This window comes from Rhinoderma darwinii, chromosome 8 (genome assembly GCF_050947455.1).
Source record: "Rhinoderma darwinii isolate aRhiDar2 chromosome 8, aRhiDar2.hap1, whole genome shotgun sequence".
In the NCBI taxonomy this organism is placed as follows: Eukaryota; Metazoa; Chordata; class Amphibia; order Anura; family Rhinodermatidae; genus Rhinoderma; species Rhinoderma darwinii.
Genome location: NC_134694.1, coordinates 52,802,062 through 52,829,131, shown reverse-complemented (window position 1 = coordinate 52,829,131; position 27,070 = coordinate 52,802,062). Strand labels below are relative to the sequence as shown.

General features: G+C 42.9%; 1 protein-coding gene across 6 annotated transcripts in view; it reads left to right on the top strand.

The window, feature by feature from the left end:
• OPHN1 (oligophrenin 1) overlaps positions 1 to 27,070 on the top strand; it is a 268,324-nt gene that overhangs the window by 64,091 nt on the left and 177,163 nt on the right. For 3 of the 6 annotated variants that reach the window (XM_075835642.1, XM_075835641.1, XM_075835640.1), the window contains exons 3-4: positions 7,117 to 7,186; positions 10,406 to 10,494. The exons of the other annotated variants lie outside the window; for them this stretch is intronic. In XM_075835642.1, the coding sequence (XP_075691757.1) occupies positions 7,117 to 7,186; positions 10,406 to 10,494 (159 nt within the window). The remainder of the gene's footprint in view (positions 1 to 7,116; positions 7,187 to 10,405; positions 10,495 to 27,070) is intronic. 6 annotated transcript variants of the gene reach the window in all.

Sequence of the window (27,070 nt, the reverse complement as noted above, 5' to 3'; positions counted from 1 at the left end):
ATAAATTATATTTTACAAAATGTATTTTATTGTGCAAACGCCATAAGACATAAAAAAAAACTATAAACATCTGGTATCGCCGTAATCGTATCGCCCCGCAGAATAAAGTGAATATGTCATTTATAGCGCACGGTGAACGCTGTAAAAATTTTTTAATAAAAAACAATAGTAAAATTGCTGTTTTTTTAGTCACCACGCCACCTAAAATTAGAATAAAAACTGATCAAAAAGTCGCATGCACCCCAAGAAAACTACAATGGATTCCTCAAGGTCTCTAGTTTCCAAAAAGGTGTCACTTTTGGGGGGTTTCCACTGTTTTAGCACCACAAGACCTCTTCAAACCGGACATGGTGCCTAATAAATTAAATTAAATTAATTAAATGTCACCTCTACTTTGCTCTAAATTCCTGTGAAACGCCTAAAGGGTTAATAAACTTTTTAAATGCTGTTGTGAATACTTTGAGGGGTCTAGTTTCTGAAATGGGGTGTTTGATAAGGGTGTCTAATATATGGGCCCCTCAAAGCAACTTCAGAACTGAGCTGGAAACTAAAAAATAAAATAAAAATGAGGCAATACTTCGCTTCTTACATTATACTCCTAATGAGCCGTGCCCACCCCGAGATGACTCCAGTTTTGACCGTTTGTATAAACGGAGACCCCTATTAGACCATTTCAGTGCCCGGTTTTCCCAAGCATTCACCCCAGAGAAGTGTATTTCTATAGATGAATCCCTGGTACATTTGAAAGGGAGGGTTCAATTCCGCGAGTACCTGCCAGGTAAGAGGGCAAGGTATGGCGTGAAGATGTATAAGCTGTGCGAGAGTGCATCCGGGTATACCTACAAATTTAGGATATATGAAGGGAAGGACACCAGTTCTCAGACCCCAGAATGCCCCCCCTTACTGGGAGTTAATGGATTTGGTGCACCCACTGCTGGACCAGGGTTACCACCTCTACCTGGATAATTTTTATACCAGCGTCCCACTCTTCAACTGCCTCGCTTCCAGAAGTCCTGCGGCATGCGGCACTGCTAGAAGAAACCTGAGAGGCCTCCCTACGACTCTGCTTGGGCAAACACTCAGAAGGGGTGAGAGCAGGGCACAATCTAGCAGCAACATATTGTGTGTCAAGTACAAGACCAGGGAGATGCCACACCAGTACCCATGTACCTGTACGAGGTACCAGTACAGGGACCCCCAAACTAGACTGCATCCTGGACTACAATAGGTACATGGGAGGGGTGGACTTGTCAGATCAAGTCCTGAAGCCTTACAGTACTTCTGGAAGCGGGGCCACAGGCATCGTACCAGGGCAACACTTTTTAGGAGAAGGTCCCCAAACTGGCAAGAAGGGAAAAAGTCAAAAGAGGTGCAGAGTCTGCTATAAGAGAGGGATAAGGAAGGACACAATATATCAATGTGACTTGTGTCCCGAAAAACCAGAGCTCGGTATGAAAGAGTGTTTTCAAATTTATCATCCATCCCTTTATTTTTAATTTACCCCAGTTTTACTCGCTCTGATCCACTTCGCACAGCTTACCCCTCCTCATCTTTCCCCTCTGAGCCCTGCTGCGTGCCCAGGCAGCTGATAACAGCCACATGTAGGGTATTGCCGTACCCGGGAGAGCCAACATTACAGTTTATGAGGTGTATATCTCCGGTGGTGCATGCTGGGCACAATATATCGGACACTGAATTGGCATATATGTATAGAAAATTGCAAATTTCACTCTGCACCAACTGCTGCACATTATATTTTACACAATACCTGTGGGGTCAAAATGCTCACTACACCTCTAGATGAATTCCTTAAGGGGTCACTTCTCGGGGGTTTCAACTGTACTGATACCTCAGGGGCTTCTGCACACACGACTTAGCACGAGAAAATTCCCAGTAGGCCACATGGTGGTCCTTTCCTTCTGAGCCCTCCCATGGGCCCAAACGGCAGTTTATCACCACAAATGGGGTATTGCCGCACTCAGGACAAATTGGGCAACAAATTGGGGTATTTTATTCCTTGTGAAAATAAGAAATTTTGAGCCAAAACTACCTCTTATTGGAAAAAATTAAATTTTTTTGAATTCACAGCCCAATTCAAATAAATTCTGTGAAAAAACTGTGGAGTCTAAATGGTCACAACACCCATAAATGAATTCCTTGAGGGGTGTAGTTTCCAAAATGGGGTCACTTCTGGTGGGTTTCCATTGCTTTGATACCTTTGGGGCTCTGCAAATGCGACATGGCACCCGAAAACCAATCCAGCAAAATCTGTGCTCCAAAGAACACATAGCGCTCCTTTCCTTCTAATACCTCCCATGGGCCCAAACGGCAGTTTATGGCCACAAATAGGGTATTGCCGCACTCAGGACAAATTGGGCAACAAAATGGGGCATTTTGTTCCCTGTGAAAATAAGAAATTCTGATCAAAAATGACATCTTATTGGAAAAATTGTCATTCTTTTAATTTCACAGCCCAATTCAAATACGCGCTGTGAAAAAACTACGGGGTCAAAATGGTAACAATAACCATAAATTAATTCCTTGAGGGGTGCAGTTTCCAAAATGGGGTCACTATTGGGGGATTCCTACTGTTTTGGCACCTCAACACCTCTCCAAACCTGGCATGCTGCCTAAAATATATGCTAATAAAAAAGCACCACCAAAATGCACTAGGTGCTTCTTTGCTTCTGGGGCTTGTGTTTTAGTCCACGAGCGCACTAGAGCCACATGTGGGACATTTCTAAAAACTGAAGAATCTGGACAATACATATTTAGTTGTGTTTCTCTGGTAAAAACTTCTTTGTTACAGAAAAAAAATAGAATAAAATTGAAATTCAGAAATAAAAACGAAATTTGCAAATTTCACCTCCACTTTGCTTTAATTCCTGTGAAATGCCTGAAGGGTTAAAAAACTTTCTAAATGCTGTTTTGAATACTTTGAGGGGTCTAGTTTTTAAAATGGGGTGCTTTATGGGGGTTTCTAATACATAGGCCCCTCAAAGCCACTTAAGAACTGAACAGGTACCTTAAAAAAAAGGCTTTTGAAATTTTCTTAATATGAGAAATTGCTGTTTATGTTCTAAGCCTTGTAACGTCCAAGAAAAATAAAATAATGTTCAAAAAACGATGCCAATCTAAAGTAGACCTATGTGAACTAGTGACTATTGTGGGTGGTATAACCGTCTGTTTTTCAAGCAGATGCATTTAAATTCTGAAAAATGCTCTTTTTTCTAAATTTTCTCTAAATTTTGCAATTTTTCTCAAATAAAGACTGAATATATCGACCAAATTTTACCACGAACATGAAGCCCAAAGTGTCACGAGAAAACAATCTCGGAATCGCTTGGATAGGTTTAAGCATTCCGACGTTATTACCACATAAAGTGAAATATGTCAGATTTGAAAAATGGGCTCTGAGCCTTAAAGCCCAAACTAGGCTGCGTCCTTAAGGGGTTAAAGCAGTCAGTAATACCAACCGGGTCATGAACCTCAACGCCCGAGGGAGATGAAACTTTAGGGATATATGACGCTTGTGTACGGGGATGCAGTATCCGTGCCAGTGACCTACCGCATTTATCTGCATATTCGTATGAGTGCTTGCGCATCCGATCCCTGAACCGAGCATGCGACTGATCTATCAAAGAACGCAAGGATTCCCTCGCTGTAGTGAGCTCTGCAAAAATCTGTGATGATGGAACCCGTTTATGACCGGATTCCAAATCCCGTATCTGGATCAAGAGACGTGCAATAGCAAACCCCTTTTCGCGCTTCAACCGTGCCCCATGTTGTATCAGTACCCCTCGAATGACACACTTCAGTGCCTCCCATGTTCATGAACCTCAAAGAAACCGGTAAGTGAATCTTTAATGGCCGCAACGCATACTGCATCCCGCAACAGGTTGTCATTAAGTTTCCAAGATTGGAAATTAGGCATCGAATCAGGAAATGTGAGGGTCAGAAACACAGGTGCATGATCCAACCAAATCATAGGGCCCACGTCAGAGGTAGGGTGCCAGGTAAGCAAGTGGTGGCTAATCAAAAAAGCGTCTATCCTACTATACATGTTATGCAATGGGGAGAAATAAGTGTATTCTCTTACCTGAGGATGAAGGATCCTCCACACGTCATTCAACTGCATGGAATGCATCACATTTTTCAGTGCCCCCAAATGCGACTTAGGAACAAAAGACCTGCCCGAGGAGGTATCAAGTCTGGAATCAAAAGTCAGATTAAAATCACCTCCAACAATTAGAACGCCCTCCGTGAACTCCTCCAATTTCCTTAAATACAACCGGCCTACTCGTGCCTGGTCCCTATTGGGGAGGTACAGATTAGCCAGAGTAAAGATCTTATTACATATGGATAGCTTGAGAAAAACTTATCTACCATCCGGGTCAACCAGAACATCCAGAATTTTATGTGAGAGTGACTTATGAATACATATACTGACACCCTTGGACTTGGATTCCGGGTTTGTGCTGTGGAACCAGGCCGGAAAATATCGATTCATGAACTGTGGCGTATGGCCCGTCTGAAAGTGAGTTTCTTGCAAGAACAAAATATGTACCCGCTCTTTATGCATGTTATATAAAATTTGTGAGTGGTTTTTCTGGGACATTAAGCCCCCTAGCATTAAAGGTACAAGTCTTCAATTGTGCCATTGCCACCACTCGCTGAAGGAGCTCGTAGAGCAATGTACTAAGTAGAGGCACGACGAACAACAGGACAAACAAGGAAGGGGGAGACAACAACAAAGACAATCAGACAGGTGAAATAATCACCTACTCCTTGAGCTATTCAAGGAGAAACAATCAAGAATACACCGGATATAACCAGTGAGTCCCTAAGAGGAGAAGTGTCAGGACAAGGTCTAGCCAGTGCCCCGCACCCCCCAACCCAATGCAAATATCACACATCTTAGAACCAACACTTGAATGGAAAGAACATCAAGGCAATTTTCAGGATCAAAACAGAGATGCCAACATAACAATACATTCCCGGAAATTTACACCGTTACCGCATGAATGCACAGGCATGTAAGTAGAAACAACGTAAATAATCACATAACATACACGGTGCAGTAGTACTGGCAGCTGAAGAACATTAATTAATCCCGGGTAACTGATCAATCTGAACACCTGCAGCCCCTACCTAGAGCGAAAGTACAGGCATAACTGGGCATTATATGACACATATCAGACCTTCGCCTCCCAATATATAAGCAATAACAATAGAGAGCTTAACCGGCCTAGGCCGACTGCTGGCTGACCAAGAAACCTCTATACAAAATCACAGCGGATCAGCACGTCGCCCACCAGGACGACCCATAGGAGAAGCGGGAGAACGACCACGCCGGCGCGGCCTTGAGTGCTGTGGTGGAAGAGGGACATACGGCCAATCAGGCAGGGAAACTCTCGGCACCTGGAGGGCAGCACAGAAGTCCGGGACATCCCCTGGGTCTCGAACACTCAGCAATGTCCCATCTCTGCGGACCTGTAACTGGAAGGGGTGACCCCAGGAATAGGAGATCTCATGCTCTCTCAGCACATCCAGTAAAGGACGAAGCACTCAGCGTTTGTCCAGGGTCATCTTGGACAAGTCGGATAACAACTGGATCTTGACCCCTTGTAATAAGACTTCTCCTTTATCTCGGGCCTTCCTCATGATCTGCTCCTTCAGAGAGAAAAAATGGACACGGCATAGCAAATCTCTGGGCCTATCAGGATCCGGGTTACGAGGGCCAAGAGTCCTGTGAGCCCTATCCAGTTCCAATGGATCATCTGCAGGACGCTCCAGCAGGGAGTTAAACAAAGACTGTAAGACAGGTATGAGTTGCCCCGAAGATATATCCTCAGGAATGCCCCGGAGCCGAATGTTGTTACGGCGGTTCCGATTCTCATGATCTTCAGCCAGGTTAAATAAGGCATGAATCTGCTGGGAGTGATGATCCAGCCGTTCTGCATGAGAGACTTGCTGCTGTGTAACAGAGGAAACATCGCCTTCTATACGCTGAACTTGATCGGATAATTGAGAGACATTTATTCGTAAGAGCCTGTATCTCTGATTTATAAGTCATCTCAAGACGATTCACATAACGCTCCATGTCCTGTTTAGTGGGCAATGTAGCGAGCTGTTGTCTCAGGCCCTGTAAATCATCTCCCATGCTAGCAGAGCCATTAATGTGAGGGGAGAAATGAAGATCCATATCCCGAGGAGAAGCAGGCATTGATGCAGACCCCAGCATGTCAGAGGATGAGGAATGAGAGACCCGGGCGCCATGACTGACCCCACGTGGCGAGCAGGACGGAGCGGGAAGCGCCATGACAGTTCCAGAAGGGCCCATCTCCCCCCCGCCAGCATGGAAGGAAACGAACCCTGGGAGCCAGAGACCGGAGAGGGGGTACTATCGGTACCTGATGCTGCAGCGGCAACTCCCGAAGAAGACTCCTCTGCAAGCGGGAATCCCGGTCCAATTCGTCTCCCCTCCAACGGCGCCATCTTGGGAGACGGCCCGGCAGCAGCGTCGGTGAGAAATCGCTGAATGGAGCCGGCTGAAGACATCTGCCTCGTACAGTATGGAGTCCCCGTGGTTGCCTTAGATTTTCTGACCATTTAGGAAGGTTCAAGTGTGTCTTATAGTATGCTTATGAGCGGATTATGGAAGTGCAGGAACGGAGCTCTCAAGCAGCACGTCTGGTCAGCGCCATGTCCAAGCCACGCCCCCCTACATATGACTTTTTGATCACTTTTATCCTGTTTTTTTGGGTGGCAAGGTGACCAAAAAACAGCAGTTGTGGCAGTTTTTTTTTTTTTTTCTTTTATACAGCAGTCACTATGCGTTATAAATTACAAGCTAACTTTATTCTGCGGGTCAATACACTTCCAGTGATACCAAATTTTTATAGCAATTTTTTATGTTTTACAGCTTTTTGCTCGATAAAATTACTTTTGCAAAAAGAATGTATTTTTTCTGTCATGTTGTGAGAACCATAACTTATTTAATTTTTCCGTCAACGGAGGGCTTGTTTTTTGCGAGACGAGTGATGGTTTTTATAGGTACCGTTTGTGGATACATGTGACTTTTTGATAACTTTATTTTTTTTTACATTTTTGTAGGGCAAAGTGATCAAAAACCAGAAATTCCGGCATCGGTTTCATTTTTTTCACTCATTAAGGACTTGGCAAGGTAAAAAGGGAGATTGTGCTTTTATTACTTGAAACGTATTTTTTTACTTGACAATTATTTTTATTTTTTTTACACTTTGTGTTAGTCCCACTAGGGCACTTTAAGTTCCAACTGTCTGATTTATTTTCGAATGCATTACACTACCTATGTAGTGCAATGTATTAGATCTGTCAGCAAGCAGCTTAGGCTTCGCCTCCGGGGCAGGGTGTAACCTGCTACCGTAACGGCAGAGCAGTAGGCCATTGTTAGGCCTCCGGTTGCCATTGCAGTAGTTGGCAGACCTGTGATCGCATGCAGGGATGCCGATTTGCTACCAACTTTTAATATGCAGCGATCGCTTTCGATCGCTGCATCTAAGGGGTTAACATACAGCTGACATGCACAGCTGATGACGCTGGCTTAGCTCCTGAGCCGGTGCCATCTGAACGCTAGCTACAGAAGCCTTTTAGGCAGACCGAGAGGCCAGTTTTAGGACTCCGGTTGCCATTGCAGCCAACAGCACCCCGGCAATTTTCTTAATAAAAACAAGTTTGCAAACACCTTAAATGCAGTGATCGCTATTGACCGCTGCATTTAAGAGGTTAATGGAGAGGATCGGAGCTAACTTCGGTCCCCGCCATTACAGCAGGGTGTCAGCTGTAACATACTTAATTCCGCTTCTGAGCCCGTGTCATCCATTTGTCATCCAGTATACGAAAAATTGCGGGAAGCGCTTTCTTTCTATGACATATACTTACAACAAATGTCGGGAAGGTTCAGTTTGTTATCCTGTGTGATACTTTTCCACAGCACTGTGTGTGTATATATTTGCCTCTCATCCGATTTTTTTTTTATATTTTTTTTATTTTTTCTATTTTTGACGATTTGTCACATGTAAATGTTTCAGATCCTCCAACTAATTTTAAATATAAGAAAATCAACACGAGATGCAGCTTTTACATTTTTATTCCATTTGTTAATGGTGAGTCTTTTACATGGCATTTACAAGAAATTTTGGCGAACTCTTTGGTTTTTTTTTTGGTTTTTTTTGCAGAATTGTTTGTATTCAGCTACATTGTGTTTTCAAGCATGAACTGTCCATTGATGGTCTTGCCACAGCATCTTCGTGGGATTCAATTAAGGACTTTGACCACTCCAAAACCTTAATCTTATTTCTTTTAAACTATTTAGGGGTGGACTTGCTTGTGTGCTACAGATCATTTTCCTGCAGCATAACCCACCTGCGTTTGAGCTTTAGGTCACATACTGAGGCCGGATTCACAGGAGCGTGTGCGTTTTGTGCGTGCAAAAAACATGGCGTTTTGCGCGCGCAAAAGGTCCATAACCGCTCCCTGTGTCAGCAGCATATGAAGTGTGGCTGCGTGATTTTCGCGCAGCCGCCATCATTATGACACTCTGTTTTTATGTTTGTAAACAGAAATGCAAGTGGTGCTTTTCTGTTTTCATTCATAGTTTTTACTGGTGTTGCGCGAATCACGCTCGTCACACGGAAGTGCTTCCGTGTGCTGTGTGTGATTTTTTATGCACACATTGACTTCAATGGGTACGTGATGCGCGAAAACGCACAAATATAGGACATGTCGTGAATTTTACGCAGCGGACACACGTTGCGTGAAAATCATGGACTGTCTGAACGGCCCCATTGACTAATGTAGGTCCGTGCGAATCACACGCGTTGCATGGACGTATTATACGTTCGTCTGAATAAGCCCTTACAGGCAGACATTCTCCTTCAGGATTTTCTGATAGCAGTATTCATGGTTCCATCAATTATGACCAGTCATCCAGGTCCTGCAGAAGCAAAGCAGTCCCAGACCATCACACTAAGGGTATGTTCACACGGCAGCGGTTTTCAGGAGAAAACGGCTCCTGAATTTCAGAGGTAATTGCTTGTACTCGCGTTTTTCGCGGCGGCAATTACGGACGTAATTGGAGAAGTTTTTCAATGGAGCCAATGAAAAACTGCTCCAATTACGTCTCAAGAAGTGACATGCACTTCTTTGATGTGGGCATCTTTTTACGCGCCGTCTTTTGACAGCGGCGCGTAAAACAGCCGGTGTGCACAGAACATCGTAAACCCATTGATTTCAATGGGAAGAAGTTTGCCAGCGCTTTGGAGCCGTATTTTCGGACGTAATTTGAGGCGTAAAACGCCCGAATTACGTCCGTAAATAGGGTGTGTGAACATACCCTAACACACACCACCATGTTCTTATGGTAGAATGCAGTGTTTGCTTTACACCAGATGTAACGAAACCCATGTCTTCGAAAAAGTTCCATCTTGGATTCATCTGCCCACAGAATATTATCCTAAAGGCCAGTTCACACAGACTTTTTTGACGCAGAAACCGCGTAGAAAAACGCTCCCAAAAATGTCTGAAAATGCCTCCCAATAATTTAACGGGGAGGCGGAGGCATTTTTTTTTCCCACGAGAGGAAAAACAGTCTCGTGGAAAAAAGAAGCGCAATGCCCTATTGACCTCAATAGGAGGCAGAGAAAGAGGACCGTGGGTGAAAAACGCGGCAAACGGCGTGCAGGCAGATTAAAATCTGCCTCAAAATTCCAGACGGATTTTTGAGGCAGAATTTTCTGCCTGTAAAAAAAAACTGTGTGAACATAACCTAGTCTTAGGGGTCATCTAGATGTGTTCTGACAAATGCAAGAGAAGTCTTTGTGTTCTTTTTGATCTGCGGTGGTTTGCGCCTTGCAACTCTTGTATGGATGCCATTTTTTACCAGTGTCTTACTTTATGTGGAAACGTGTACATTGACCTGAGGCAAGTGAGGCCTGTAGCTCTTTAGCTGTGCTTCTGGGTACTTTTGTGGCCTGGATGAGTCATCGATGTGCTCTTGGTGAAATTTTGGTAGGCCGGCCTCTACTGGGGAAGATTCACCACTCTTCAAAGGTTTTTTTTTTTCCATTTGTGGATAATGGATCTCACTGTGGCTCACAGGAGTCCCAGAGTCTTCGCAATGAGTTTGGAACCCTTTCCGGACTGGTAGATTTCAGTGATCTTTGTTGGGCATTTGTTTTTGAACCTCTTTAGAACGTGGCATCGTGTACTGCTTTTAAACTGTTTTAGCCTGCTTTACATTGCCAGAAAAGTTATTTTTAAGTAATGGTTAGATTCAACTGGTCTGGCAGTAATCCATACCTGTATGTGGCTATTGAAATCCAATTGTCCGTTGATTTTAGTTAACTAATTATCTTCGTGCCAGATACCACAGGACATTTTCAGAGGTCTCGTGGAGTCCATTCCTCAACGAGAGCCGTTGTGGCTGCACAAGTGGGACTTACACAATATTAGGTGAGTGGTTTTAAAGTTATGGCTGAAAGGTACGCAGGAGGCTACAGAGAGTTAATGTTATGAATGTAGGAGAGGTAACCTGAATTTCCGCTCTGACCAGTTGCAGATCTCCCACGAGGTGTTACTGGAAAATTCTAATGTATTGTTCCTGAGTTCTGCCACATACTGGTATATACAAAATATCGCCTGCTGCTATTGAAAATTGTAGGTCTATCAAGGTTACATTTTTCATGCATTTACGGTTTAAAAAAAGAAAAAAAAAAAAAATTAATCTGACGAATATTAACCTCTTGGAGACACAGTCAGTTTTGGCCTTGTGGACACAGCTTATTTTTTCAAATCTGACGTGTCACTTTGTGGTAATAACTTTGGAATGCTTTTACTTATCCAAGCGATTCTGAGATTTTCTCGTGACATATTATACTTTTGATAGTGAAAAAATGTGGCCAATAAATTCAATATTTATTTGTGAAAAACACAAAAATTTAGAGAAAATGTGGAAATTTTTTTTTTTTTTTTTTGCCAAAACACAGAAGGTTTTACCAGAGAAACGCAACTCCATATTTGTTGCCCAGATTCTGCATTTTTTTTTTTCAGAAACATCCCACATGTGGCCCTAGTGTGCTACTGGACTGAAATGCAGGTCTCCGAAGCAAAGGAGCACCTAGTGGGTTTTCAGGCCTGCTTTCCATTATAAAATATTTTAGGTACCATGTCAGGTTTGAAAAGGTCCTGTGGTGTCAAAACATGGGAAAAATCCTCAAAAAGACAGCATTTTGGAAACTACACCCCAAGGAATTAATCTAGGGGTATAGTGAACATTTTGATCTCACAGTTTTTTTGCTAAAAAGTTGCATTAAGCCATACAAATGAATCTAAACATTTTTCAATAAAATATACAAGGTTTTCATTTTTTACAAGGAATAAAGAAGAAAAAACACCCCAAAATTTGTAAAGCAATTTCTCCTGATTACGGAAATATCCCATATGTGATAAAGTTTGAACACATGGCAGCCCTCAGAAGGGAAGGAGCACTATTTGGCTTTTGGAGTTTACATTTTGCTGGAATGGTTTTCGGTGCCATGTCGCATTTGCAAAGCCCCTGTGGGACAAAAACAGTGGAACCCCCCCCCCCCCAAAAGTGACCGCATTATGGAAACTACACTGTTATAGAATTTATCTAGGGGTATAGTGAGCATTTTCACCAACCGTTTTTTTTTTTTTGTTTTTTTTGCAGAATTTAGTGTAATTATGCTGTGAAATTTAAAAATATTTTTTTTCTGATAAGACGTGTTAATTTTTACAAGGAATAAAGGAGAAAATGCACCTAAACATTTGAAAAACAATTTCTCATTATTACGGCAATACCCCATATGTGGTAATAAAATGCTGTATGGACACACGTCAGGGCTCAGGAGGGAAGGAGCGCCATCTGGCCTTTGAATATTGTTTTCTGGGATAGTTTTTGGGTGTCATATTGCATTTGCAAAACCCCCAAGGGACAAAAACAGTGGAAAACCCCCAAAAGTGACCGCATTTGGGAAACCACAGCCCTCAAGAAATTTATCGAGGGGTATATTAAGCATTTAGACCCCACAGGTTTTTTGCTGAATTTAGTGGAATTAGGCAGTGAAAATAAATATCCACCTTTTTTTTCACTAACCAATTGATTTTTTTTTTTTACATTTCCACAAGTAATAAAAGAGAAAAAGAACCCCAACACTTGCAAATCAATTTCTCCCGAGTACGGCAATACCCCACATGTAGTCATAAACTGCTATTTAGACACACGGCAGGGCTTGGAAAGACAGTAGCGCTATTTGGCATGCAGACCTTGCTGATTTTTGGGTGCCATGTCGCATTTGCAAAACCCTGAGGTACCAGAGTACAGTGGAAGCCCCCAAGAAGTGACTCTATTTTAGAAACTACACCCTCAAGGCATTTATCATTTGCCTGGACATATGACAGAGCTCAGAATTGAAGAACATGGTATTCTTCATGCGTTAAAAATAAGACTATAGTCTTAAAGTTTGGCCCGTTATGGACGCGGTGATACCAAATATGTGTACTTTTTTTTTTTTTTTTTTTTAACGTTTCCATTTTTTTTCCTATAATAAAAGACTTACTCTAGGAGAAAAGGCAAGGTTATTTTTTTTATTTTTTAACTTGAAACTTATTGTTACACTTTTACTCAACATTTTTATTAACTTTCTGTTTTGTCCCACTAGGGGACTTGAAGGCCTGCACCTCTGAACTTTACTGTAATACATTGCACTACCCACGTAATGCAATGTGCAATGCATTAGAGCTGTCAGTTAGTTATTCACTGACCTCAAGCCCTGACAGGACGGGGCCTAATGGGCTTCCATACGTGGCTGACCAGGAGGCCATTGTTAGGCCTCCGTTTGCCATAGCAACGATGGGCAACTCTGTGATCACATCGCAACGATGTCGATCGGCTTCAAACCACTAAGATGCCGCGATCGCTTTTGATTGTGGCATCTAAGGGGTTAATAGCAGGGATTGGAGCTAGCTTTGTTCCTTGCCGTTACAGCAGGGTGTCAGCTGTAACATACAGCTGAAGGCCTCATTTACACGAGCGTAATATACGCGCGTGCTTTTCACGCGTGTCGTACGCACCTATATTACTCTATGGGGCAGTGCAGACAATGCGTGAATTTTGCGCAGCGCGAGTGCATTGCGTAAAACTCACGACATGTTCTATAATCGTGCGTTTTTCGCGCAAGAGCACGTGCTTTTCTGTTTACAAACATCCGAACGGAGTGTCTTAGAGATGAGCGAACCGAACTTCACCGGCTTCGGCCGAACTCGTTTTGACCGAACCCGGCAGGAGACAGTCACTGTCCAGGGTGCTGAAAGAGTTAAACTGGTTCAGCCCCCTGGACAGTGACTTCCGATCCCAATATACGTGAACGTGTAAAAAAAAAAAAAGTTCTGACTTACCGATAACTCCTGGCTTCTTCCTCCAGTCTGACCTCCCGGGATGACAATTCAGTCCAAGTGGCAGCTGCAGCCAAGCACAGGCTGCAGCGGTCACATGGACTGCCGCGTCATCCAGGGAGGTGGGGCCAGATGTCAAGAGAGGCGCGTCGCCAAGGCAACGGCCGGGAAGTTCTCGTTAAGTACGAACCTCCTTTTTTTTTTTTTTTTAAACAGGTTACTCGATATGGTGATCGGAATTCACTGTCGAGGGTGCTGAAAGAGTTACTGCCGATCAGTTAACTCTTTCAGCACCCTGGACAGTGACTGACGTCGACTAGCCTCATCTCTATGATGGCGGCTGCGCGAAAATCACGCAGCCGCGCATCATACACTGATGACACACGGAGCTGTCAAGTGCCTTTTGCGCACGCAAAACGCTGCGTTTTTTTGCGTGCGCAAAACGCACACGCTCGTGTAAATGAGGCCGAAATTTGCGGCTGATGTCGCAGACTCTGCTTCTGAGCTTGCGCCATCTTGTTTCTGGGGACGGAAGCCTTTTAGGCCCCACCTCTGAGCGGGACCTAACAGGCTTCTGTACTTGGCAGACAGGAGGCCATTGTTAGGCCTCCGGTCTGCCAAAGCAGCTATCGGAACCCCCGCGATTACGTCACTGGGTTCCGATCTGCTGGTAAACCCCATAGATGCAGCACTCGCTTTTGTTCGCTGCTTGTAAGGGGTTAACTGGCCGGATCAGAGGCTAGCAGGGTGTCAGTTGTAATATACAGCTGACACCCTGAGCCCGCACCAGCCTTAAGCCCTTGGCGACATTACTATTAGGCATCATTTACACAAGCGTAATATACGCGCGTGCTTTTCACGCGTGTCGTACGCACCTATATTAGGCTATGGGGCAGTGCAGACAGTGCGTGAATTATGCGCAGAGCGAGTGCGTTGCGTAAAACTCACGACATGTTCTTTCTTTGTAACTGTTCGTGCATCACGCACCCATTGAAGTCAATGGGTGTGTGAAAACCACTCATGCCGCACGGAAGCACTTCCGTGCAAACTGTGTTCGTGCAACAGCTGTCAAACTCTGAATGTGCTTTTCTGTTTACAAACATCCAAACGGAGTGTCAAAATGATGGCAGCTGCGCGAAAATAACGCAGCCGCGCATCATACACTGATGACACACGCAGCTGTTAAGTGCCTTTTGCGCACGCAAAACGCAGCGTTTTTTGCGTGTGCAAAACGCACACGCTCGTGTAAATATGGCCTTACATTGCTGTTGCCAAGGTCTTAAGTGTGATCAGAGGAAATCGGCAATTCCTTCCTGACTCCTGATAATTCTGGACTTTCTCTTTGCCCCTTGAACCAATTTAAAAATTGTGTTAATAAAAAAATAATAAAAGTCCCCAGTGAACAGATACTTTTTGTTTTTCCTTGATGAATCTGGATGTACTTAAATATAATGAGGGGAGTTTTAATAAACTGGAGAACTCCTCTATGTAAACTATTTATAACAGTCTATGCTGATAAGAATGGTGTCTGTAGCTGCTCGTCCACAGGCAGCGCAACACTAAAAAATTCTGCACATTCCATCCTTTTGTGCCCTAACCGTAGAGAGTGCTTGTATTTCCTAGTGATGCAGATGCCACCAAAAATTGTAGCATTTCCTATAAAAAATGTGTACTAAGAAGTTCAACTTATTCCAAGGTGTCCATAATCTAGGAAGGAAGTGCCAACACAAAGTCATGTAAAATATTATTAATATATACTTCCTCAAATTCTGACGGATGAAATAAACTCCTAAGATAATAGACTTCCCTCTTTGGGATTTGAGACCTTTATACATCTTTGTTAAATCATAGCCGGTACACTAGTGACATGTGGAGTTGTGAGCAATTGACTAAAGCTGTCCTTACACACTAGATAAACACAATTTTAAAACCCCCTTCCTTAACCCCTTGGTGACGCAGCCATTTGTGGGATTTTCTTTTTCGTTTTTTCCTCCCCGTCTTCTAAAAGCTATAAAGTTGTTATATTTTTCTGTTGAAACAAGCTGTATGAGGGCTTTTTTTTTTGTGGGACAAGTTTTTCACTGAATTATTTAATGTGCCATATAAAGTACTGGAAAACTGAAAAAAAAATCTTTGTGGGGTGGAATGGGAAAAAAATAACTATTCCACATTTACTTTTTTTAGGCTTCGTATTTGCAACGTACATTGTGCGGTAAAAACGACTCGTTCACTTTATTCTCCGTGTTGATATGATTATGGAGATACCAAATTTATATAGTTTTTGGGAGCTTTGGTGACTTCATGGATCGGACTTGTTTTTCCGGCAGATCACACAGTTGCTTGATTGGATTAAGACCTGGAGGCCAAGTCAACACTTTCAACTCTTTGTCGTGTTCCTCAAACCATTCCAGAACCATTTTTGCAGTGTGGCAGGGCGCATTATCCAGCATTATTTAGAATAAATCCCTGGATCAACAACTCCTCTCCAGAAACCTTGTAACCATACCTTGCAATATTATAACACTCTTGAAAGGCATCCAGGCCCCTTTTGAGCTCTCAGTGAATTCACCATGACAACGCCTGCATAGCTCTTAGGCCGGATTCACATGAGCGTGTGCGTTTTGCCCATGCAAAAAACAGGTCGTTTTGCGTGCGCAAAAGGCACTTAACACCTCCGTGTGTCATGACCATATGGTGCGCGGCTGCGTGATTTGACACTCTGTATGTTTGTAAACCGAAAAGCACGTGGTGCTTTTCTGTTTTCATTCATACTTTTCACTGCGGTTGCGCGAATCACGCGCGTCCAACAGAAGTGCTTCCGTGTGGTGCGCGTGATTTTCACGCACTCATTGACTTCAATGGGTGCGTGATGCGCAAAAAACGCACAAATATAGGACCTGTCGTGAGTTTTACGCAGCGGACACCCGCTGCGTCAAAATCACGGACTGTTTGCACGGCCCCATAGACTAATGTAGGTCCGTGCGAGGTGCGTGAAAATCACGCGCGTTGCACGGACCTATATCACGTTCGTCTGAATAAGCCCTTACAGTAAAGAATTCACTCCCATGTTGGTGTATAAACCTTCTTTCGTAGAGTATGCTCCCTTGTTATATCTATAGTTCTAGGTAATGAGATCCCTCTATATTGACCTGTATCCTCTTAAAGAGGCTCTGTCACCAGATTTTGCAACCCCTATCTGCTATTGCAGCAAAGAGGCGCTGCAATGTAGATTACAGTAACGGTTTTATTTTTCAAAAACGAGCATTTTTGGCCAAGTTATGACCATTTTTGTATTTATGCAAATGAGGCTTGCAAAAGTCCAAGTGGGCGTGTATTATGTGCGTACATCGTTTTTACTACTTTCACTAGCTGGGCGTTCTGACGAGAAGTATCATCCACTTCTCTTCAGAACGCCCAGCTTCTGGCAGTGCAGATCTGTGACGTCACTCACAGGTCCTGCATCGTGTCGGCCACATCGGCACCAGAGGCTACAGTTGATTCTGCAGCAGCATCAGCGTTTGCAGGTAAGTAGCTACATCGACTTACCTGTAAACGCCGAAGCTGCTGCAGAATCAACTGTAGCCTCTGTGGCCGACACGATGCAGGACCTGTGAGTGACGTCACAGATCTGCACTGCCAGAAGCTGGGCGTTCTGAAGAGAAGTGGATGATACTTCTCGTCAGAACGCCCAGCTAGTAAAAGTAGTAAAAACGCCCCGATGTACGCACATAATACACGCCCACTTGGACTTTTACTTTAAACACGCCCACTTGGACTTTTGCAAGCCTCATTTGCATAAATACAAAAATGGTCATAACTTGGCCAAAAATGCTCGTTTTTAAAAAATAAAAACGTTACTGTAATCTACATTGCAGCGCCTATCTGCTGCAATAGCAGATAGGGGTTGCAAAATCTGGTGACAGAGCCTCTTTAATGACCGGCGTATAGTCTTTTTACACGGATATCAGGAATAACAAAGGTCAAAGCCGGCCAGGAGCAGATAATCCAAAATCGGCAATCAAGGGGTTAACGAGAGAGCAGTCGAGGTTAGTTTCCAAAAGGTCCAGGAGCCAGGAGTGCATGGAATTTAGGCAGCTTGATCAGGCACCAGAAGACCGGAAAATTCACAAGCGCTGACAGGTGGAGGGGGGCTGGGTATAAATACGAATTCTACGCCTGAAGGCAGAAAGACAGACAAGAGATGGGCTCAAGGTAAAACAGACACGGCCAGTAGCCAAAACCATTGTCATGGTAACCTTAATGGAAGAGGAGTTTTCCTGACAGGGTTGTAGTTTAACAAGACTAGCCATACTTATAACCAGGGATTCTTTGTATAAGACTTCCCACTTGCTCCCAACAGGTTTTAATTTTAGGGCATTGCACGGACAAGGTAACAATCCAACTTTCTTAAATCCAGCTTTCATTTTCGACATTCCTGTTTATAGTCCACAATATATTTTCCCATAAGTTAGTCAAAAGCTCTAACCGCTCTATGCATGATCTTCCAATAGGTATTTTTCCAATTCCCTTCAATAGTTGTAGAAGTGTATTTTTTTAGCCTTACGGCTATTTCGTTTTTATACACATACTACAAAAAGCAAAACACTACCTTAGTCCATTCAAGAGTTTATAATTTGTCTGACTCTTCCTCTCCCCAGTCCTTCACTGTTTCTATTCATTGTCAACCACCATTCTAATCAACTTATGTTAATGTTAACTGGGGTTAAAATATGTTCCAATGTAATTAATTATTTTATTCAACTGGCTCCGTCACTACATTTGATTCCAACAAAAATAACAGAGTTCAACTGTACTGTTTTACGTATAGTTGATAGATATTTTCTATGACCATATTTTACTTATAGCAGATATGATGATCTCAGTGGAAGGGGAAATCATTTTTATATCTAGGCAGTTTTGATAGTTGTGTGAGAGCATACATGGGCTAGTGCATGAAAACAATCTTCTACAGCAGAGGTGCCCAGGATCAGAAAATATTTAAAATAAAGATTTAATATGGTGTATATCAGGAAGGCAGAGCAGGCTTTCTAGAATTGTGATTTGTATTTTTTATTTTCCATTGCTTTTATAGCACAATATATTGTGCAGCACTGTACAGTAGTGATATGTGACATCACTCGCGTCACATTAGGCTAATTTCATAGGAAGCCAATTCAGTATGTTTTTGGAACATGGAAAGAAGTACAATGCCAACAGGAAACCCACACAAACCTGGGAGAGCATACAAATGCCATGCTGCAAAGTGTCATAAAGTGTATATGTTTTACAGCGATGTTAATGATGTAATAACATAAATAAATAACAAACATTTATGGAAAAGGCTCTGGCAAACATGGAACATTTGACTTAGCAGGCCAGAGATATCAGATGATCATGGGGATGACAGCCATCCCCTTTGACTTTAATATTGGCTTTAGTTAAGCATGCATGTTGAGGGGAGGTAAGAGGGTCTTTATGTTCATTCAGTGTCTACCATTTTATCATCAGACAGTTTTGTACATTTGCCCTTTAAATGGCCTGTTCACATCAGCGTTGGTTTTCGTTGAGGGGTTCCGTGTGGTTTACGTTTGTCACAGTTGTGTAAAGGTTTCCGTTTTTTGATGGACTCCATAGCGCAGTCGACTGCACTATTCCATAAAAAAACTGAACCCTTTCACAACGGGGATAGACGGAAACCATTTGCAAAGTATACGTCCCATTGAGATCAATGGGGATGCAAACGGATGCTATGGTTTCCAAACGGAAAGCTCAGGCGGAACCCCTCAATGGAAGCCAACGCTGATGTGAACACCTCCTTACATCTGCATTCATTCTATGCATGGGTTACGTCAAATATGTGAAGTTCCTAAAAAAAAACAAAACCTTGAATGTTTCTACATTAGATGTTTAACTGAAATTGAAAAGGTTAAACAGATTTTGCATTTGGCCTCTGAGGTCTTATGACTCAGAGCCGCATATCAGGGTTTGGGAAGCCCCAGTGTGTTTCCTCTGCTCTGCTGTGACTTGGAAGATCTCTCAGTACAAACCAAAAAAGAAAACCAGGCTTTCTAATTCTGTGTTCAGAGTTCTTCATCAGTCTTTTGCTGTTCTGCAAGACTTTACGTAAACCATTTGACTTTCTTCTATGTAGAGAGATCATGTCAGACCAAGGGCTTGGTGATGATTAGTTTCCGAGGTTTCACAGTATTTTTCAGGCAAGTGTCAGGCATTTGAGCAGAACTCGGAACCACCCACACTTCTCAGAGGAGACCCAATTGATCAAGCCTGCGTCATAGCATGTGCTGTCCATATGTAGAAATGCTGCTGCTTTCCAACTTGGATTCGCGTTGTGTTTGTGTCCTGGAGTTTGTGGTAGCACAAATCTGCTGTGCGGAGAACAAGTTATTTAATCCTTATCAAGTTTTCCCTTATGTAAAGATCATTTTGTGAGAAGGGTTTATTTTCTCATCTATTAGTTGGAATATTACGTTGTACCTTTTCCAACTGGGCCTTTCACAACCAAATAAGTAATCTAGCTGTGTAATTATCGTGTACTAGAACTCATAATTATTTTCAGTGTTGGTGAACATATCGTAATATTAAGTGCATCACATAAGTTGCAGTTCCTTGATATAATTAGATTAAGGCCTCGTGCACATGACTAAATTACGGGATTTTACAACCTCTGAGTAATACTGTACTCCTAGAACTCTCTGTGGACTTAGGCTATGTTCACACGGGGTCTTTTGCCGAGTTTTTTGACGCGGAAACCGCGTCGCAAAACTCGGCAGAAACGGCCCGAGAACGCCTCCCATTGATTTCAATGGGAGGCGTCTTTTTCCCGCGATCAGTAAAACTGCCTCGCGGGAAAAAGAAGCGACATGCCCTATCTTCGGGCGCTTCCGCCTCCGACCTCCCATTGACTTCAATGGGAGGCAGGAGAAAGCGTGTTTTCTGCCCGCGGCGCTCAATGGCCGCGGGCGAAAAACGGCGCGATCATTGCTATTCACACAGAGTATTTTGGGGGAGGAATATCTGCCTCAAAATTCCGTTTGGAGCTTTGAGGCAGATATTCCTCCCCCAAAATACTCCGTGTGAACATAGCCTAAATGTACCTTTTGTATAAATCTGAAACAAAAAAAAGTGGCATGCCCAAGCGGATGACATATTACGGAGGTATTCTCCGCTAGAAGCTATGCTATAGGGAGGCACTATGGCAGCACAGAGCTCTTGCGGCTCCGTATGCCTCTATACAGGCACCATGCACATGGCTTTGCCATATGCATGTGGCCTAACCTTCCTGACCATATGAAGTTTTAAATTGCCTGCTGATGCTCTTCAAATCAGTATGTGTGGCAGCCTGTATTCTGCCTATAGAGCAACGTACGTAGTCTGCTGTAAACCTGCCTTTGTGTGCTGTCTAGGGTGTCGAAGGGAATTTATATTGCTTGTGGTTTCCCCACTTGTAAAGGGAACACTTCTGATAATGGCTATATATTAATGAATTGTATTTTCTGCTAGGGCTGGGCAATTATGACCTAAATTTGAATCCCGGTTAATTGAACATGTAACCTCGATTCCGGTTATTTAATGATTATTTAGGCCACACCATTTTTTCATATCACCCCCCTATTTGCATGCTACACCACTGAATTAATATCCCCTGAGCCTGGTGTATACTTTTGTATATAATATACCCCCTGACACTGCCCCCACACAGTATATTTCCCTCATAGTGTTCCCTACACAGTATAATGCCCCCCATAGCTGCCACCACACCATATAATGCCCCCATGACTGCCGACCACACAGTGTAATGCCCGCCATAACTGCCCTTTCCACAGTATAATGCCTCCATAGCTGCCTCTACATAGTATAATGCCCCCATAACTGTCTTCCATGAAATAGGATGCCCCCCATAACTGCCCTCACACACAGTGTACTGCTCCCATAGCTGCACCCCACACAGTATAAAGTCCTCCATAGCTGCCCCCAAATGTAGTGCATGATAAAAATAATATACATACTCACTCACCTAACCCCGTTCCAATGACGAGTGGAGGAGATCCTTCTACTGTGCAATTCACAAGATGACGTCTATTAATTGCGCTGAATTTCGATTTCGGTTAATTGCCCAGCCTTAACTTCTGCCATTCCGTAATATATTAGTCTAGATTATACAATGGCAAAGCTACTCACGCCGTGTTCACACAACAGATTGTCACATGGATTTTGGCTCGGAATCCGTGTGAAAAACGCCTTCGATTTCAATGACAAGATTTCAATACAGATTTTGTCATTTGTCAATTTATTCATGTATTCGCATATTCGCCGCCAATATGAATGGGGCTGCATGCAGGGAAACTGAGGCACGTAGGGCGATGAAAAAAAACCAACTCCTGCAATCGGGGATGGTAGGAATAATGTTATGGCGGAAATTTTAGCTTTTTTGGGAACCTGACAGGTCCTCTTTAAAAACTGCCTCCCCAGCTGATCCCCAAACAACAACTGGGGGCACCTCACAGTTTGAGAATCACTGGTTTAGATAGTATGCAATTGTATGGACTCCTCAGCTGAGAGCATGACTAGGTATGTAGCAGCTTGCATCTTGTGAAGGAACAGGCTAGAGAAGAGTGTTCTCATTCACTAGCTTCAAACAAATACCTTAAAAAGGGTGAGGAATGGAAACTAAGTATATTATAAAGTTGTGTCATTTTATCTCGTGACTTTCCCTAAATAACAAGAATAAAAATAGAGTAAAAACAAAAGTCGTATCTGACTGTTTGACCCAGCAGAGCTCTTATTTTTGTGGTGACGTAAACGAAATATGGCTGGGTACACATCTACGTTCGTTTTTTCTGTTTATTCATCGTAACAGAAGAAAAAAAAAGCAGTGCAGGATCTGTCGCATGACTGACACAAACGGCGAATGATGGAATCCATTGACTTTAATGGGTTGCCATAATGTCCATTGCTTTTGCAGCATTTTAGCCTGGATCTGCTACAGAGGCTCCTGTGAACTTAGGCTACATGCACACGAGCATATCCGATTCACGCTCGTGAAAAACACACGTGAATATGGTTCGTTATGCATCAGTGTTCTTTGTGAGGGCATGCGTTATTCACGCACTCGCAAAGCACATATGTTTTCTATTTTATTTCAATTGTATTGATTGGTAAATCACGCACCCATTGACTTTCAATGCGCGATGGGTGCGTGAAAAACGCACCAATATAGGACATGCAGTGAGTTTTACGCAATGGACACACGCTGCATGAAAATTCCTGCATGTGTGGACGGCCCCATTGAAATCAATGGGTCCGTGTGCTGCGCGTGATTTTCGTGCGCAGCACACGGACGTTTTTCACGTTCGTCTGAGCCATTTTTAGTGACTATCCGCTTTCTAGTTTGAGGACTGTTGAGAAGTAGACCAGCTCCTAGAGCTTCCTGAAAACCGCACCATAGTAGAAAGTAGGAGACCAGACTTTTTATTGTATTTTTCGGACTATAAGATTCACCGGACTATAAGACGCACCCATGGTTTAGATAACAGAAAATAGGAAAAAATTATTTAATATTTTACTACTTTTACAAAGTAAAAACTATTTCTGAGAGCCATAACTTTTTATATTTTTTCATTTATGGAGCGCTGTGAGGGCTTATTTTTGCTGTCGTTTTTTTTTCTCATTTTTGTTAGCGCTAAGGTGACCAAAAAACAATGATTCTGGTGTCTTTTTTTATTTTTTTTCACCATGCGGGTTAAATAATGGCATATTGCAATAGTTCAGAAGTTAACGGACGCTGCGTCCGTTAACTTCTGAACTATTGCAATATGCCATTATTTAACCCCAATGGTGAAAAAAAAAAAAAAAACACCAGAAGATACCAATATTTTTTTTTACATTGTGCTTGGGGGAAAAAATAAGAAAAGGTGTTGTTTTTTTTTTTTTGTTTTTTTTTTTACTTTTTAAAATATTTTTTTGACCCTTTTGAACGTTTATCTAAGGTTTTTTGTTTTTGTTTTTTTTTAAACACCTTTTATTAGGTCCCCTAGGGGACTTTAAATGTATTAAACCCCGTTCTAGCTTGTGTTTTCCTGGCCACTTAAAGGGAGTCTGTCACCAGAACTTTTTAACTAGCACTATACGAATAGAGCTCATGCTAACCTGATTTTAACTTTGTTGATTTTCCTTTTTCTCCAGCGTGCCTACTTTGCATTAAAAACTCTTTATTAACTTTATGCAAATTTAGCATTTCGGAGCAATGAGGGCGTCTCCGTTGCTCCAAAATGCTAGCACGTCATTGCCTTTTTCAACCCCCCTCCTTTCCTGCTCGATGTGATTGACAGGGGCCATTGTAATCGGCGCATCCACAGTATAAACAATATGTTCGCCGTTGTAATCGGCACTATGCCGCATGTGCGTCCGATTACAGCGGTGAACATGTTTATAATGCGCAATGCCCATTTAACTATCGTGATCGCTGTTCCTGGCCATTAGAGCAGCGTGCCCGCTGTATAACACAGCTGACACCTGCAGGGTATCGAGCGAGCTCGGCGCGTGAGCCCGCTCCAAACATCACCCCCCTCCGCTCCATGAAGTGCCGGCACGTCATGGGTCAGGAAGGGGTTGATTAAGGAAGCGGTCAGGGCGTCTGGTGCAGCCGGGTCCCTTGACTGCCGACTATAAGACGCAGGGACTTTTTAGCAAGATTTATTCTTGCTAAAAACTGCGTCTTAGGGTTAGTTCAAACTGAGTTTTTTTTATGCGGAAACCGCATCCGAAAACGCGCCAAAGAACGGCTGAAAATTCAATTCCTTTATTTCAATGGGAGGCGGAGGCGTTTTTTTTCCCCGCGTGCTGAAAAAACGGCTTGCAGGAAAAAGAAGGGACATGCCCTATCTTCGGGCGTTTACGCCTCTGACCTCCCATTGACATCAATGGGAGGCAGAGAAAGCGTATTTTGCGTAATTTTTTTGCCCGTGGCGCTCAATGGCCGCGGGCGAAAAACGCCGCGAAAATCGGCGCGCAGGCAGAGCTAAATCTGCTTCAAAATTCCAAACGAAAGTGTGAACCCGGCTTTCTAGTCCGAAAAATACAGTAAGTGAATGTTCTCAAGTCAACACTGATTCTAACTCCTAAAAGGTGACCGATTTTTTTATTTTTTTATCATTTACTGCATTTAGATGCTGAATGGTGTGTGGCTCCAGTGCATTCTGGATTTACTTGGATGGAATCGTTCTGAGTAGAAACTTGTCCTTTGCTCCTTTTGGCACTGTCTAGCTAGCAGTTCTTTATTTAGATATGTAAAATTTCTGTGAATGCTCTAATTCATCTCTCGGAGTCTGGGGGCCGCTACTCACTCAATGCATCCTTTCATTGCTATGCCGAGGACATAACTGAGGAGTTTCTCCCATGTAGGAGAAGCATGGTTCTCATATTGGTTTCTTATGCACCACATTATGAGGACCTGATACGGACCATGTGCACGTGAAGCCGCTTTTAACCCTTTCTATGCTCAAAGAAACACAAAAAGAATTGTAAGGGGTTGCATTCCTTGTCTATTTGTATCTTCAAATACGATAAACATCTAAATTTTGTTTTTGCTTTCTCTGGGTTTTTTCATAACGCTTTTCAGACATTCAATGGTAGAAGGAACCACTCAGTTGTTGGTATAAAAAAGAACTCCCTTTGCTAGATATGGCCAGAAGAGAATATTTCTTTGTACGGTGTATAGCTATGATGTATTTACTGTCATTTCATTCTCTGCTTCAGTAGAGTGTGCAGTCTAATTTTTTGGGTAATGTCTTTCCTCAAAAGATTTAGGAAACCAAATTAATCTATGTTCACACGGGGTATTTTGCAGGAGGAATATCTGCCTCAAAATTCCGTTTGGAATAGGCAGATATTCCTCTCCCTGCACGCCGATTTTCGCACCGTTTTTCGCCCGCGGCCGTTGAGCGCCACGGGCATAAAACAACGCGAAATACGCTTTCTCTGCCTCCCATTGAAGTCAATGGGAGGTCAGAGGCGGAAACGCCCGAAGATAGGGCATGTCGCTTCTTTTTCCCGCGAGGCAGTTTTACTGCTCGCGGGAAAAAGATGCCGACGCCTCCCATTGAAATCAATGGGAGGCGTTTTCGGGCCGTTTTTGCCGAGATTTGCGACGCGGTTTCCGCGTCAAAAAACTCGGCAAAATACCCCGTGTGAACAATAGCTACCATTTTAGTTAGATTACTGGCACCTCACGGATTCTGGCACTTTTGTTTTTCTTCTGGTCCCCACCGTTCCTGAGCTATTGGTTCCGTTTGCATATCGGGCACCAAAACAAACAAGGCCTTTTAATTGCAAAGTGTATGGCCAGCTTAACGACACCGGACTCTCTCATACAATGGGAGCTAGGAGAAAGGAAAAGTGGCAGAATCTGTGAGGCGCCAGAAATTTAACTCATGTCCGCAGCAGTTTTTTGGGTAGTTAACAGGTCCTCTTTGAATCCCTAGCCGCTCCATCACTGGCGCACCAGTGGTCTCTGCTGGTCTTTGTTTAGCTTTCTGCAGCGATGACGTGCCTTACATTCACTGGCCTCCGCGGTGATGCTTGCATGTACGGCACAAGACTGCTGAGGTCCGTAATTTTATTATGGCGATTCGTATCTAAAAAAAACAAAACTACAGACCTCATGTTACCACATTGCATCTTTCATATATTACTTTAAAAGGATCCTTTTCTGATAGAACTTTTGCTATGACTTAAAATAATTAAACACTAAAGAGGAGTTCTAAGCATGTCCATACCCATGAAATGGAGCCCACTGATCAAACATTTATGTAATTTATTATAAATAAGCCATAAAGGGTTATGATCAGAACACCTCTATTCCTATATGTCGTCGTATTGTTACATGGGCATTTTGCCATGAAGGTTAGAATCTATCAAATATTAGTTTTTCCTGCTCCAGGCAGTTTTGGGCCACCTGTTACACTGCACATAGGAAGAAAACTTCCTGCTACTATGACTTAGACACAATGTAAACAGACTTCATGTTCAAAATGCAGATATCACTTACTGAAATAGCAGTGGGAACTCACTAAATTTGTCTAAACCTTGGCTGTTCCATATGTACCCCAGGGTGTATATACCATTTCTCTAGGATTTACATGCTGTTTTTTATGTGCAGCATTGAGCATATTCATTGCCTCTGGTTACTTTGATGTAATTTAATTAAGTAGGGGGTACTTGACCAATGAATATTACATTCTACAAACTGATCAGAAGCATTCAGGAATTCAGCTCTCCTGATATGACTGTTTTAGTGAATAATTGTTTTCTTCATAAAATATTTGTAGATTATCTTTTCTTAGAACTCAGTGTTGTGCCGTTCCTCTGTTATTCCTCTTAGAAATTAACTAATTGACAACTGGGTGTTACCATTTCTCCTGTCAAAGCGGCGTGTCACTACTTAGTTTAAGGGCTTATTCAGACAAACGGGATTTTCACGCGCGTCGCACGGACCTATATTAGTCTATGGGGCCGTGCAGACAGTTGCGTAATTTTTACGCAGCGTGAGTCCGCTGTGAAAAACTCACGACATGTCCGTTTTTTGTGCGCATTTCGC